The sequence below is a fragment of the Octodon degus genome, unplaced genomic scaffold (assembly GCF_000260255.1).
Source record: "Octodon degus isolate 3935 unplaced genomic scaffold, OctDeg1.0 scaffold00324, whole genome shotgun sequence".
In the NCBI taxonomy this organism is placed as follows: domain Eukaryota; kingdom Metazoa; phylum Chordata; class Mammalia; order Rodentia; family Octodontidae; genus Octodon; species Octodon degus.
In genome coordinates, this window is record NW_004524900.1 from 1,163,617 (window position 1) to 1,178,384 (window position 14,768).

A 14,768-nucleotide genomic window follows, 5' to 3' on the forward strand; every position below is an offset into this window, starting at 1 on the left:
ATATATGCAGTGTATTATTTGTTGAAACTGTACTTCCGATTTGATTTGAAACTGTCTCATTGCTATCTGTTTATCAATAAAACTTTGAAAAAAAAAAGTGTAATACAGATATGTCCAGTCATACTTTGTAAAGGGCTGGGACATCTCTCTAGACTTTATGTAGATGACCTTTACTTGTTATTGCAGAGTGTGAATTTATAGGGGAAAAAATAATACACTAACCCTTGGGTCCCACACAGGCAAATTAAGATTGCATTCTTCAAGCTGTTTCAAAAGCACTGGATTTGGCCACTCCCTGTTCAAAAAGATCGTAGCACTTGATAAGACTATTGGCTGTTACCATCTACAAGTATTTTGTTAAACATACAGCATTGGTGAATGTGATCCTTCTTCATTCATTTTGGTACATAATACCTTTTTATTTCACCCTGTTTTTAAGACTATTTGTCTTCTATGAAGTCCGATCATTTGGTAGCATTCTCAAAATGAAGTCAAACATCTCTGCCTCTCAAAACACTTAATAAAACATTATTTAACTAAAAATAGCACCAGCCCAAGATGTGTTCATCTCAACCCAGATTCTTTATAATAGTTTCATCTAAAGAAAAATGAGCAGAAAAATTTCTTCTGATTATAGTCAAACGGATATGAGTAACTATAAAAGGTAAGCAGAACAATTTTTGTTTTATAGCTTAAATACGGTATTACACATAGGTATAGTAAACTATGGTATGAATACACTATCTGGGAAACAATCTATAAGTTGCCAATTTGGTCTTTTTAAGGAACAGAAAAAATGGAAACATCTGTCTCCCTCAATATCAAGGTTAGTTCCTAAAAATCACTGCTTTATAGGTGAAGCCTTCAGAGAAAAAGATGTTCTCTAACCTCATAACACTTCAACAAATATCATTAAAATGTGCTATTATGCACATAAAACATTAGAATGTATATAAAAAGTGGAGCAGAGTATGAATAAATAAGTGGTCTTTAATTTTTATAATAGTACTAATTTCTTGCAGATAGAAGAGAATGAGTAGGTTAAGAAATCAATAAAAATATTTAAATCTCTAAGAGAAATGTGATTAAAAAATCAAGATTCCACACTTTGAGGGGGAAAGAAACTATTAAATGGCAATAATCTTTTCTTAAAGAAAATCCGGGTTGACAAACAAATGTAGACATTTTGAAATATGAGAACTTTAGTAACTCAAAAAGTCTCTGGGATAGTAAATAATCTCAATCAAACAACGGCATTTTTTTTCAAGTAATTTACATTGATTCACTCTTTTTAAAGCTCTTTATAAAATGAACATCTTTAATTTTTTATCACAGATAAATGAATGGCTGACAGTCAAAAACAATTATAAAAATATTAATAGCCTATGGCTTTAAAAAGTATTCTAAAAGTAAAAGAAGTGATGTGTATTAAGTTTATTCAAAAGTAAGTGAACCCCAACCTATTATTAAGTTGGATTTTAGCAAGCATTTCAACTAAACTCGGGAGTTTATTATACGGAGGACAGGTTTATGCAAGTATGTACAAACAGAGTTTGTTCTGCTATCCTGGAAGCGCTGAAAATAACGGTTGTTCAGGTTTGCCATTCTACATATAATGTCATCTCCCAAAGCTACCTCAAGACATGGACTATAATTTGAATCTGAAACCAGCTGCAGAAATGTCAGAAATAAGACTAAACTTCAGTGTCTACAATAAAATTTTATTTTAATATAATCTAAACACATACCATTTAGAAAATACTAAGAAAAATTTATGTACAAGAGTTGATGCTATTGCATTTGGATAAAGCTGGCAAGTTCTAGTATAGTTCTGGAAACACCATCGAGGAAACCTAATATATTGGAATAGATGTTGTGGCATTTGGCCCACAGTTTGATAGCTCTCAAAGTTAACCTGAAGTTGTCAATGTTTGGTACTAGATATAAAATTTCACTGGTTACCCTGCAACCATTAAGACTTCTTATGCACCTTATATCTAAATTTTTAAGTAGACTGCCATCTCATAGGTCCAAATATACTGGAATAGTCTGCAATGTTAATCTTGCAAACAAAAATATCAATCTCTATTCCACCAAAACAGAGTTTGATTACTGGTACAAATGCTTCTTCAACAGCTCTTGAATCTTTTACTTCTTCCTGTAATTTCAATTTATCATAGAATGACAGGAAAAAGTCACTTCGATCAACATGTCACGGTGCAACACACAATGCATCAGTATCGGCACCTTTTGTATGTACTCCTAATCTGTAAGATCCAAATGCAAAAATTTTTCCTCCAACATTTTCAATTACAGATTGTGGGAGATTCTTGCTTTCACTGATTTCTCGTATCCATTCTTTCACCAGGTTATTTAATTTTCCCAAAATTAAAATCCTGCGCTGCAGTTCTTCCTCTTCAAAAACCCCAAAGGGCTTCAGAGTCTTGATGAGTTTCTGCATCAGCACCCAGTTGGTCTCCTTAGGGGCTGCTAAACTGATAGGCGTGGAGATGCCACAGTGCTTCTACGGTGGCTGCGTGTGTTGAGATCCCTGTGTTGTAACTGGAAGTGGCATTGTCTCCTGTCTCCTGCACCAGCACCACCTAATCACCCCCCCCCCCAAAAAAAAAAAACGCTGCTGCCCTGGACATGATCCACTGAGGCGGGAGGGAGGGGGGAGTTGGCCTCAGCCCTGGGTCCAACCCCACTCCTGCACCTGCTCCCACCACTTTAAGCGCTTCTCCTTTCCTTTCGTCTTAACATGGCCAATAATACACGATTTAAATGACCATCAAGAAACAAAATATGAAAGAAGGAACCCCAAGAACATTCATAAAGAAAAACAATTCAGTTGTAGCTGGCCATGGTGTTGCATGTTTATGATTCTAGCATAGTAGGAGGTTGAGGCACAAAGATAAAAAAATCAACCCCAGCTGGGGTATGAAGCGAGATCTTGTCCCTAAACTAAAAAGTTAAAAAAAGGGGGTTGGGGATATAGCTCAATGTAAAAGCTCTGGGTTCATTACTCAGTAATGAAGGGAGAGTGGGGAGGAGAAGAGGAAGAGAGAGAAAGGGAGGAGGAGAAGGGGGGAGAAGGAAGGGAAGGAATAAAGGAAAGAAAGAAGTAATTTAGAAAAAGAAGACCAAATCAGAATGTTGTGGGCACTCAAAAGATGCTGGAAGACAGTGTGCTATGCTTTGAAAACCGGGGGCAATTTTCTGCCTCAAATCCCATATTAAGCTAAAACTCCTCACTCTCAAAAATCAATTATAAGGGTAGAACAAAAATGTCTTCAGGGATGCAAAGACTTAAAAGCTTTTCTGTGTATGCATTTTAGGGCATATGTTTCAATAAAGTGAGTAAACCAAGAGAAAAAAATAAGGTATCCAAAGAAAAACATAGAAAATTCAACAGTCAAGAAAAGTTACAATAAACAGAACTGTCAGTGTTAATAGGAAGGTGAATGAATGCTAACCTACCACATCCAGAAAAGGAAAAATCTAACTGCCAGATTTGTAGGTAAAGTAGTTCCTCACTATGTTGTGGTTTGACTTTTATGGAGTCACTGTTTCATGTGTTTTCAAAAAATATTAATCTAAGTTATTTATCGCAGATTTTTCGCTATATTGCGAAATTTTGGAGTACCATACAGTATATGTATGTTGTTAGAATTACATAGGTTTACAAGTTTAGAAAATGGTTAAGAGTATTAGAAGTGTTTTTAGAAGTGTGGGGGAAAGGTTTATAAGGGCGTGGAAAGGGTTTACAAAGTTTCAAAATATATATAAATACTGAAATAAATATAACATCACTACTTTGCTGATACTTACTGTGGGGGTGTCTGGAATGTAAACTCCATGATAAAGTGAGGGACAATTGTATATTCTGAGGCTTAGAAAAATAATAGTGTATTTTTGTCTATTGGAATATTTGCAAAATATTACTAACAGACATACAGAAAATTAAGCAAAAATTTAAAACATGATTTCTAGTTCCAGGAAAAAATTATTGTCAAATAAGAAGGTAATCATATTACACATTACTCCACAGCTCAGGAGTTAACACCAACAAGGCAATACTGTAATATTGACTGATTTAATCAAAATTTGACTTAATCAAAAATTATGAGGGATAAAGAAGGTGTAAAAAAGTTAAGTCTCCAAAATTCATAATACAAAATCAAGAAATATGAAAAAAAATTAAGAAATGATATAATCACATTGTTAAGATATATGAAGGTACAGAGAGTGATAATCTAGTGAGTTCAGGTTTGACTATGTAATATGTTCGTCCAAGTACTAACAATCATTGGAAAGACATATTTTCCTCTTTAAACTAAAAATCTACACTCTGGTTTACTGATCAACCTGTTGTGATTTTGGTTAATGTGCATTATTTCACCAAACTTCAATCAACATTTTGTAATCGTAAAGAATTGAGTTTCTAGATCCACAACACTAAGAACCAGACACTGTACTGGTGTTAATACCCATGCACCATCAACTTATAAATCCTGTCAAGTTGCTGACCTATTTCTTCATATGCCACATATTTTAAGGGCAGTACTACCTGTACTATGGCTTACTTGATACTGTAATATGAAAGGTACCCCCCAAATTTGAAATGTATTTTATTGGTCTATAAATCACTTAAGAGTACTAAGAATATATTTTACAAATGTATTTATAGTCAGAATATTCATAGTTTCTCAGAGAATTTATCACATGTAATGGTGGGGTATGCTACAAAATTTATTCCTTGGAAAACATGATGACATTTTCAAATTTGCAAGTTTATTAGGCTTGGTTTTCTAAGGTATCCCTCTACATACTGAGGACTAAAATGATAAAAGTATAATGCTAGTATTTGGGACTCTGTGTTATCTGTATTACATCTTGCACAAAGTTTGTAGATAACAGCAGGGGCTGTGGATGCAGAAAGATGGTTTAGATGTCTCAGTTCTGCTATTTGGCAGGAGCTCCCTCCGTGCCCCACGCACACAACGTTCCCCTACTTTCTGATGCACTGAGATCCTCCACATCTCTGAGCCCGCAATAACGCTGTTCCCTCAGCCTGGAAGAGTCTCCCAACATTCACATCTAAAAGGCTCAAAATCTCCTTCTTTGGGATACTCCCTATCCCTTACACAATTCACTTGCCAAATGAAAGTCAGTGACTTTAAGTGATCTTCCCCAGGGGGGTGAGTCTCAATTTCACATTGATAGATGTGTCTGTGTTTGTGCCAACTAAGATCAATGATGATGAGAACACCCAGTATTTCTTTCTTTTCTGTTTTTTTCTCCCAGTACTGGGAGGCTGGACCTATAGTCTTCACAATGAGTTATAGCTCCAATTTTTTTTTTTTTTTTTTTAGACAGAGTCTCACTAAGTTGCCCAGTAATATATACTACACTGGGAATTGGGCTGAATATTTTGCACATGATTGCTTTTTACTCTTGCAACAACCCAAGAGTTACATAAGTTCTACCTTATCATTTGTCCAATTTACAAAGAAACTGAGTCACTGTGAGCTGGAAAACAGCAAGGATATAACCTGACCCTAGGCAATCTGGCTAATGAATCAGCACTACAGTTTTCACTCCCATAACATATGAAGCCGAACCATAAACCCCAAAGGGGTTTTATGGCAACGTGTGCTACTGAAATGCTGATGCAGCAACTTTGTTGATATTGTTTGAGGTGTTAAGAATCAAACCCATAGCCTTGTGCCTGCTAGGCAACTGTTCTACCACTTCACATATTATAACCCCAGCTCCAACACTATTTAACAGTGTTTGCCTAAGCTAGATGTTCATCCAAACATTTGATCAATGAAAATCAGCATCTGGCTCTTCAGTGTTTACAGTACAAAACTCTATCAATATTTTCTAATATTTTACTTATACTATATTTTTATCTATGTAAGGTTATTACACATGCCATATTTGAGAGAATACCTGTAAATACCTCAAAGTTGAGACTTACCTACATTATCTACCTTTTTGTTACCTCAATTATTCCAGACTAATAAGGCTCTATACTAATAATGTTTTAGATTAAGGGGCTATAAATTTTCCAAACCAGAAATCCAATCCAGAAGACTACATTAAAAATCTACCAGGCAAAAATATGGGATCAAGTTAGTCTCACTGAAAACAATTGTAGTCACATGTCTAAGGTTCATTCATCTAACAATGTTCACCACGCACATTTTATGTATCAGGAACTATTCCAAGAGTTGGGGTGAAATCATGAAGCTGTAGTTAAACAGAACACATAATTTTAAGAAGAGTATGTCAGATGGAAACATAAATGAAGTCAAGAGATAGTGATACATGAGCCGGGATTACTATTAAGCTATTTTAGAGAGGAGGGTGAGGGACACACATTTAAATGACATAATTTAAAGTCATAGGCCCGAATGGAAAAATAGGAATTTCTAGGTTCATGGGGCTGGGGATGCAGGTCAGTGGTAGAGCACTTATCTTGCATGCATGCGTAAGGCCCTGAACTGGAACCCTAGCAACTTCCTCCCTCCCAAACCACAAGAACCACCAATGATTTTTAAATTTTTTCCACTTGGGAGGATGAAAAACAGAAAGGATCACTACAAGTCCAATCTGTGTAGGGAGACCCTGTAGACCCTGTACTAAATACATTAAAAAAAAAAAAAAATTAAAGAGTGATGAACTTCAAGTTGATGACAACATTCTAAGACTAGTGGTTTTATTTTACTGAAAGGAATCTTTGACCTTTGAATGTTTTGTTCTTCCTGATACAGCCTAAGAACAGAAAACTAAATTCAAGAGTGTCTGCAAATCTCAATATAAGAGAAATTTCTACTTGAGTTTTACTATAAATTGGGCAAACTTAGATAGAAGGTATTTTTTGATGATCAAGTTAGACAACCTATTGTCTTTTACCATATAGTTCCATAGTGGGAACCTAAACACTTGAAAATAGTTTTTTTCTTTTCTTTCTTTCTTTTTTTTTTTTGTGGTGGAACCAGGGATTGAACTTAGGCCCTTGTACTTGCCAGAGAAGCGCTTATTCTACTAAGCCATCTCCCCGGCCCCAACAGTTTTTATTTTCAAGCCATAGCTAGAATATTGAATCTGAAAAAGCACAGTAATATTAAAATAATTATTTTTAAACCAGTCACTCGAAGGATGTTTACTATACACAAGCAAATTATATATAATATCTTTTTATTCCTTCTCACTATAAAAACACTCTGGGTGAGTGGCACTTTGTTATGTCACATTAAAAAGATTCCTTCTCTCCTCACCACCCCCATGGGACTGAAAAGGCTGTGTTTTTAATATTCAAGAAAAGCTTTTTTCTGCCATCTTGGAGCCTGGGGAGGCCTGCTGGGAACAGGACTTCTAAAAGGCAAATATTGTCTGGAAAACTGTGGTACAAGGCCATTTTTTTCTGGCTATAAGCAGGGTCTCCAGAACCAGAGGGAACACATAGCTCTTCTTAAAATAGAAGGTGCTTATGCCCGGGATGAAACAATTCTACTTGGGCAAGAGATGAGCTTATGTGTACAAATCGAAAAACAACACAGTGACCACAGGTGGCAAACCAAACAAAAACCAGAGTGATCTGGGGAAAAGTAACTTGGGTCCATGGAAACAGTGGCATGGTTCGTGCCAAGTTCCGAAGCAACCTTCCTGCTAAGGCCATCGGATACCGAATCTGTGTGATGTACTCCTCAAGAATTTAAACTAATGGAAAATAAAAGTGCATTTGTGCTCTTGTAAAAAAAAAAAAAAAAAATTATATATATATTCAAGAAAAAAAAATAAACTCCCTCAAATTTGCACTAAAAAGACTGAAACCTAACTTTTTCCCTTTACCCTACAAATAGGGAACTCCTGAACAGTTTCTAGGAGGTAGAAGAGTCATGGTAGATCAACTGTGGGAAACAATGCTGAGGACTTAAATGATAAACCTTAGTGAAGCTTCCAGTTTATAAAGTTACTGAACTTTTACCTTAACAACTGAAGGATCTCAAAGGGTTACAGTGTATCCTATCCTTCACCCTGCTACCTTCAGAATGTGTTATGGCTTTTACCTAGATGTCCCCCTAAAGCCTCATGCAATCATAGAGGAGCTTTTTTAGAGGTAGATGGATCTAGAGTGTGTGATGCTGGGCTCCATTCATAGTGCAACAGTAGGCCTAACGGCACTAAGGTGTGAGTGTCACCTGCTTTAAGTAGCCTGGATAACATATAAAGGTAGAATGAGCTGTAGTTATCCATTACTTGCTTTTGCTATCTTCTATCTGCAACATTCTGTGAAGCTCCTCTGCCATGTGCCACTCTGCCTTGAAGCAAGCCAACTGTGGACTGCAACTTCTATAAACTGTAAGCCAAATAATCTTTGGAGATTATTTTTGTCCCAGCAACAAGAATGTAAAGGATTTACATTCCTTTACATATTTTTACTCTTGGAGTACATTTTGTCCGAGCAACAAGAAAAGTAACTAAGACAAAACATGAATGTATCTACACAATCCTTCTCTAAAGCAGAAATGAAGGAAACTGCAATTTCACTACTAATTATTACAGCTAGAGAAATACTAAATTTTGAAAATTTTAACTGAACATTGACAAGAAATATAAGACAAAGATCAGCATATATCTTTAGCTAAGAGGAAAAAAAGGATCTAAATGATTGAGAGAATGATGCCCAAGCTAATTTATTCTTACATGGTAAATGTCCAGATTTACTCACTATAGTGTTCTTTATGATAAAGTTTAAATAATTTCTTTTTCTGATATACTTTACCTTCCTGAAACCACCAGAGTTCCATCATCTAGTAAATAATCCTTTACATTCTGAGGAAGAGGAAGAACGACACTGAAAAAGAAAAACAAATACCTCAAAATAAGCATCATTTTAAAAAACTAAAAACAGTAGACTGTTAACTTTTGAATCATTTGTTCCTGTTAATTTTTTTTCCTGTTAATTTTATTTTTTTTTTTATTATTTTTTTGGCAGAATGGTGAATTGAACTCAGGCTCTTGTGCTTGCCAGGGAAGTGCTTATTCTACTGAGCCATCTCCCCAGCCCCTTGTTCCTGTTATTTTAATATGAAATGGAAATGGTTGTACATTTGGTAGCAGCAAAGCAGGAATTAGTTAATGCGAATACATATTTTAGTTCACACAATCAGTGGAATAGTCTCTTTTTTTTTTTTTTTTTTCCAGAACTGGGGTTTAGACTCAGGCCCTTGCACTTGCCAGGGAAGCACTTATTCCACTGAGCCATCTCCTTGGCCCCTAGAATAGTTTTTATGGTACAGAAATAAACAACCCAGCAAAGCCCAAAGAACTAGATAGAAATCATACTACTAAAGCAACAAGCTCAAAAAATTTGGACGGATGAGCACAATGACTTTGTTCCTTTAAGAAATCTTAAGACCAGTACATATTTTCAGGAACACTGGAAATTCAAGTTAAACCAGAATAGCACTTGGCCACCTTCTAAGATAGAGGGAGAGCGGGGACACAGCTCAGGCACAGCGGGGCCGTTGCCAGGTGCTCGCTCACAGTCTCCCTCTCTCCTCAGTCTTCTTCTGCCCCGGCTTCTTCCCCGGCCACCCACCAGCCACGTGCCAGAGAGAGCTGCCGAGAGCTCCCCGGAGTCTCAGGTAGTGAGAAATGAAAATGTACTCCAAGAGTAAAAAGTATGCCTCCCAAATTTAAGCACCACCTAAATGATGATGTCACTGGTTCTGTGAAAAGTGAAAGGAATAATCTTTTGGAAGATGATTCAGATGAAGAAGAGGACTTTTTTCTAAGGGGACCATCTGGACCAAGATTTGGACCTAGAAATGATAACATCAAGCATGTTCTGAATCAGATGGATGAAGTTATTGATGTCATGCAAGAAAATATCACAAAGGTAACTGAAAGAGGGGAAAGACTCGACGAACTACAGGACAAGTCAGAAAGCTTATTGGATAATGCAAGTGCTTTTAGCAACAGATCCAAACAACTACGAAGGCAAATGTGGTGGCATGGATGCAAAATAAAAGCCACCATGGCCTTGGTTGCTGCTGTCCTTTTGCTAGTGATCACCACTGTTATAGTTACGAAATACCATACTTGATCTAATGGTGGAGCTCCTCATTAAACAATATCTGGGACATTATTATTAATAGACTGCTGGATAATTTAAATGAAGCCTATGTATATAACTTTCAAAGCTTTTTCAAGAAACTAAGAGGCAAGTATCACTTCAAATTGGAGCACTGAGAATGTCCAATTATTTTCTTCCCTTCTAATAAAATGTACTTTGAATAATTGTATAAAGCAAAGATAACTATTTTGCTGTACTTCAAGGATCTAATTTGAAACTAGATACTTGCCAGTTCATTCTTTTTGTATACAGTCAAACACTGAATGACAATGTTTCATACTAATATTTTAGTGGCATATGTTCTTGCATCATTGCCTCAAGATGGGGGTCAGGCTAGGAGTCCAAAAGCTTTTTTATATATTAAAGGTGACAGTTTGACATGGTCACTTCTTTGGTTCTCACATTAGACAACACTTATGAACAGGCCACTAGGAAGAAATATGTTTGTTTCAATTCAAAGACTTATTATTTACTTTTATGTGCCATTTGGCCTGTACTAATTGTCACTGAGCACATGTTAGTATTAGTACAAGAGAAGCCTGATGAGGAAAGAGGCTGGGTTTACTGTAACAGTACTGCCACTGTAGATTAACTTGTTTTCTGCAAGTTCAGCCTCCATATTTCCACCTTAACAGATCAACAAAGTCAAATATTTCACAGATGGACTTTTTTTCTTCCCCATCTGCTTCTAGAAGACAATGGGTTACAAGTACTTCAATGAGTTTACTGAGTCATCAGTGGTCAATGTGGATGGGTCAGAAGCGAACACTTCAAATAGCCTTCTCTAAAAGCATATAGACTGAGAGGCTGAGTGGAAAGGATTGTGAACATCATTAGATCATTACTGATGTATAAAATGTGTATAAATAGTAAATGAAAATGTACTTGCAGGAAGCTAAATTTTTTTTCTTTACTGGCAGTCCAGTGAATTTGACTTAAACTAACTCAGGATAAATGTGATTTTGGCAGAGTTTTCTTAACATTTATGACATTTATGAAACACTCATGTGTAAGGCTTTGTGGACGTCCCCTGAAAGCCTCATGTTTTCATGGGAGCAGGCTTTTGGGAGGTGAATGAATCTAAAGTTTGTGATTTGGTCATGGTCTAGTACTGGGATTCAGGAATATGAGTGCCACCTTCATCCTAGGGTAGGTAGACTGCATACAATGTAAGGGGGAAAAAGAGAATTGCGCCTCCCTTTTGCTTTTGTTGTCTTCCACCACCATGAATGACTGCCCCTCTGCCATGACACCCTGCCCTGGAGTCAACAAATTATGGACTGAAACCTCAACAAACTATGAGCTAAATAACCACTTCCTTCCTTTACTTGGGGTGTTGGGTATTTTCTCTTAGTAATGAGAAAAAACTAATGACAGATAACCTCTTGATTCAATTTCTCTTCTGGGAGGGCTGACACAACTGACTCCGTCATGATTTTGACATTACTCATGCTTTCCTTCTATCCCCTCTTGTGTTTGTCAAGTTTTTTGAAGGTATTACTGACCAATCATTATTTCTACTGTTCTTCATTGCCAAAGTGCTGGTCTGGTTGTTGGTCTCATTTGGTCCCACATTAGAGGGATAAGATTGTCAATTCAAAGTCAGTCTTATGGCTCCTTTCAGATACATTCAAACAACAAAGAGATTCTTAAAAAGTGGTTCTTGGGCTGAGGAGATAGCTCAGCAGCATAAGCACCTGCCTGGCAAGCACAAGGTTCCAAGTTCAATCCCCAGTACCACACACACACACAAACACACACAACACACACAAAGTAGTTAAGCCAAATTTACCTGGAGTCCATTGCTAAATTTTATTTTATCTGTTTTGTAGGTGATAGTCAACATCTAACCATGTTGGACCAGATTACTCTTAGGAGTTATACTTCTGTAGAATTTTTAATTAATTAATTAATTTTTGTGGTACTGGGGAGTGACCGCAGGACCTTATGCTTGCCAGGCAGCTGTTTATGCCACTGAGCTATCTCCTTGGCTAATTACAAATATATTTGTATATAAATTACAAATATATTAAAAGAAAACCAATCAGAGCAAAACAAACAGAGCTTATACAACAATTCTGAGTCCTTTTCATGAATTTGATTGAAAATGTTTCAGAAAAGAAACGTAACTGCAGATGTCAAAAGAGATAATTCACTTCTGTAGCATTTAAGATAACAATCAGGACTGTCATATATCAGGACCAATAAACTCTCTTTTGTTTACAGATAGATTTATTGGGTGATTAATCCTTTTCATTATCAGAGCTGCATTGTATTTAAAATTTTTATATCCTCAGAGGTTAACATTAGGGGCAAAAACAAAAAGCCTTAAGACTGTTTATACATATGAAAAACCATGTGAATGACCATAAGTACACATTACCAGATGTATGAGTGACATGGACCAGGTTTTAGATGGCAATATTGTCTAAATGGTGGACTGCTTTTCTTCTGTGATAAGCCCCACAAACCCTTTGGATTTGGAAATGTATGCAATACACTTTATTTTCTTTTGTCCCAGAGTTGATTCACGGATGTTTACATTAGAATTTACTGAACAACAGATCTTCAAGCAATCTTGAATAGTAAATTATTTCACTACCAGTAGAAAGTAAAAGGAACAAGTCAATCCTATAATTGCATATTAAGAATTATCCTGTGGAGCTGGGGAGATAGCTTAGTAGAATAAGCGCTTGCCTGGCAAGCGCAAGAGCCTGAGTTAAATCCCCGGTTCTACCAAACACAAAAAATAAAAAAAAACAAACAAACAAAAAAAGAATTATCCTAAAGTTGTTTATGTTTTAGGTATGTTAATTAGACAAAATTATTAACTTAAACTATAGAATTTAAAGGTAAATGTACCGACCAGTCAAGATGTGTCCCAATGGACTTTCATTAACTCCTCACCAAGAAGCTCATTCCCCTTCTCCTGGCATACCAGGACAGGAGCTAAGCCCAGCCTGGTAACACACTAGGACCCAGTGAAAACTGCATGTAGCCTAAGAGCCATATTTTCCACTTGATAGCCTGTTCTGCAGTCTGATTTATTCTCTGCATCAGCCTGATCCATCTGGAGACCCATTACCTTTTCTCTCCATCTCTATTTCTTGTGTGGTGTTCCCTGATAGAATTGGCATCTAATAGGTTTATCCTAGTTCTCTTCCTCTTGTGTTAGCCTGGCACAGGCTTGAGCTCAGAGCTTAGTCTCTGCTACTGTGTTGTAAGGAGGGGCCATCACATGTTTCCTGGGGTCTTAACCAGACTTCTCCTTTATTTAAAAAAAACATTTTGTTTACAAATAAACAACAGTATTTCCCTAAGTGTGAGGGTTGGACAGAGACACAATAGTGGCCAAAACAGGTCATTACGAACATGTGAAAGGATTCAGAAAGGAACATGTGAGACTCTTCTTGGAACTAATGTCCTATAAGAAGGCCATAAATGCTGAACAGAGGAGACCTCCGAATTTTTGTCTGATTGTAACAGAAGAAATCTAGTTGTTTGAGATACTGCTGTAGTTTACAGTGCCATTAAGAGTTTACAGTGCCATTCCTGACCTTAGCACAAAGGTCATGACATGCTTTTTCTTGAGTGTGAGGAACAAATTGAGACCAATTTTTAAGACTGCTGCCCAGTGCTGAGTCAGAAAGGGCAGAACCCATCACCAAGTCCTGCTGAACTACAGCATCCAATAAAAATGCATACCCAGATAGTGATGGACTTCTTGCCATCCACAAAGAGACGAGGCATTTTGCAAGTTGGGGAAAAGTGAAACTTAGTTTCACTTTGGAGCCACCATAGTGCTGGGACCAGATTGTCCAACTGGCCGGCCAGGTCTGACCTTAGAGAAGACTCATAAAGCAAACTTGTTCACATATCAGTTGTGAAGGAAAAGGGGGACTCATCATCCTGGAGAAGCAAGGGCCTGACTACCTCTAAATTTCTTAGATCAGAAAGTCTGATCAGGAGAGAACTAGAGGTAGCAAACCTTAGAGGGAAAGGAAAGTGAGGGAAAACAAAAGTGTTGAATTATACAGAGGGAGACTCACTGTCCTGAAGGAGTAATAACTTGTAAGGCTTACGGTTTGGGAGTCATGGTGATAGGGGTCTGTGGACACAAGGCACAGGTGAGAGAAGAATCTCAGGGAGAGACCTTGCAGTTTATGGGGATTTAACTGGGATGAGCTGCAGCTGTCAACTGTTATGCAGTGAAAGCAAGAGTATCCTCTTGAAGGAGAGCCAGGTGTTGTTTGAAGACTGACATAATGTTTTTGTTCAGTAGGGTCCAGTGCCCTTGGTATTGTTAGAAACAGTCCTTCCGAGTAAGATCGTTTAACAAATTTAACCTGTAAAGATTAACTGTTAGGGCTCAAGAGGATCAGAACAAAATACATATGTCTATACTGGAAGGGGACTTGAGATACTGGTTTATGAGAAGTAATGGTAACTTTAAGATATGAAAAGTCATTAGATAATCTAGTGATGCACACAGTTTTGGGGTGTATCTTACAAGGAGGAAAGTTAATGTTCTACTACAGAGCCATCACTCAGCGGCAGTGTACCTTTAAAGTAAGAACGGTAAAATAACCACCATCCCCCATGAAGAGCTTTCCAA

General features: G+C 37.0%; 1 protein-coding gene and 2 pseudogenes across 2 annotated transcripts in view; 1 reads left to right on the forward strand and 2 right to left on the reverse strand.

The window, feature by feature from the left end:
* Cdc123 (cell division cycle 123) overlaps positions 1-14,768 on the reverse strand; it is a 66,530-nt gene that overhangs the window by 47,726 nt on the left and 4,036 nt on the right. The window contains exon 2 of one of the 2 annotated variants that reach the window (XM_004647774.3): positions 8,798-8,869. The exons of the other annotated variant lie outside the window; for it this stretch is intronic. Within the exon in view, the coding sequence (XP_004647831.2) occupies positions 8,798-8,869 (72 nt within the window). The remainder of the gene's footprint in view (positions 1-8,797; positions 8,870-14,768) is intronic. 2 annotated transcript variants of the gene reach the window in all.
* LOC105741189 lies at positions 1,348-2,575 on the reverse strand (annotated as a pseudogene).
* On the forward strand, positions 9,701-10,123 carry LOC105741190 (annotated as a pseudogene).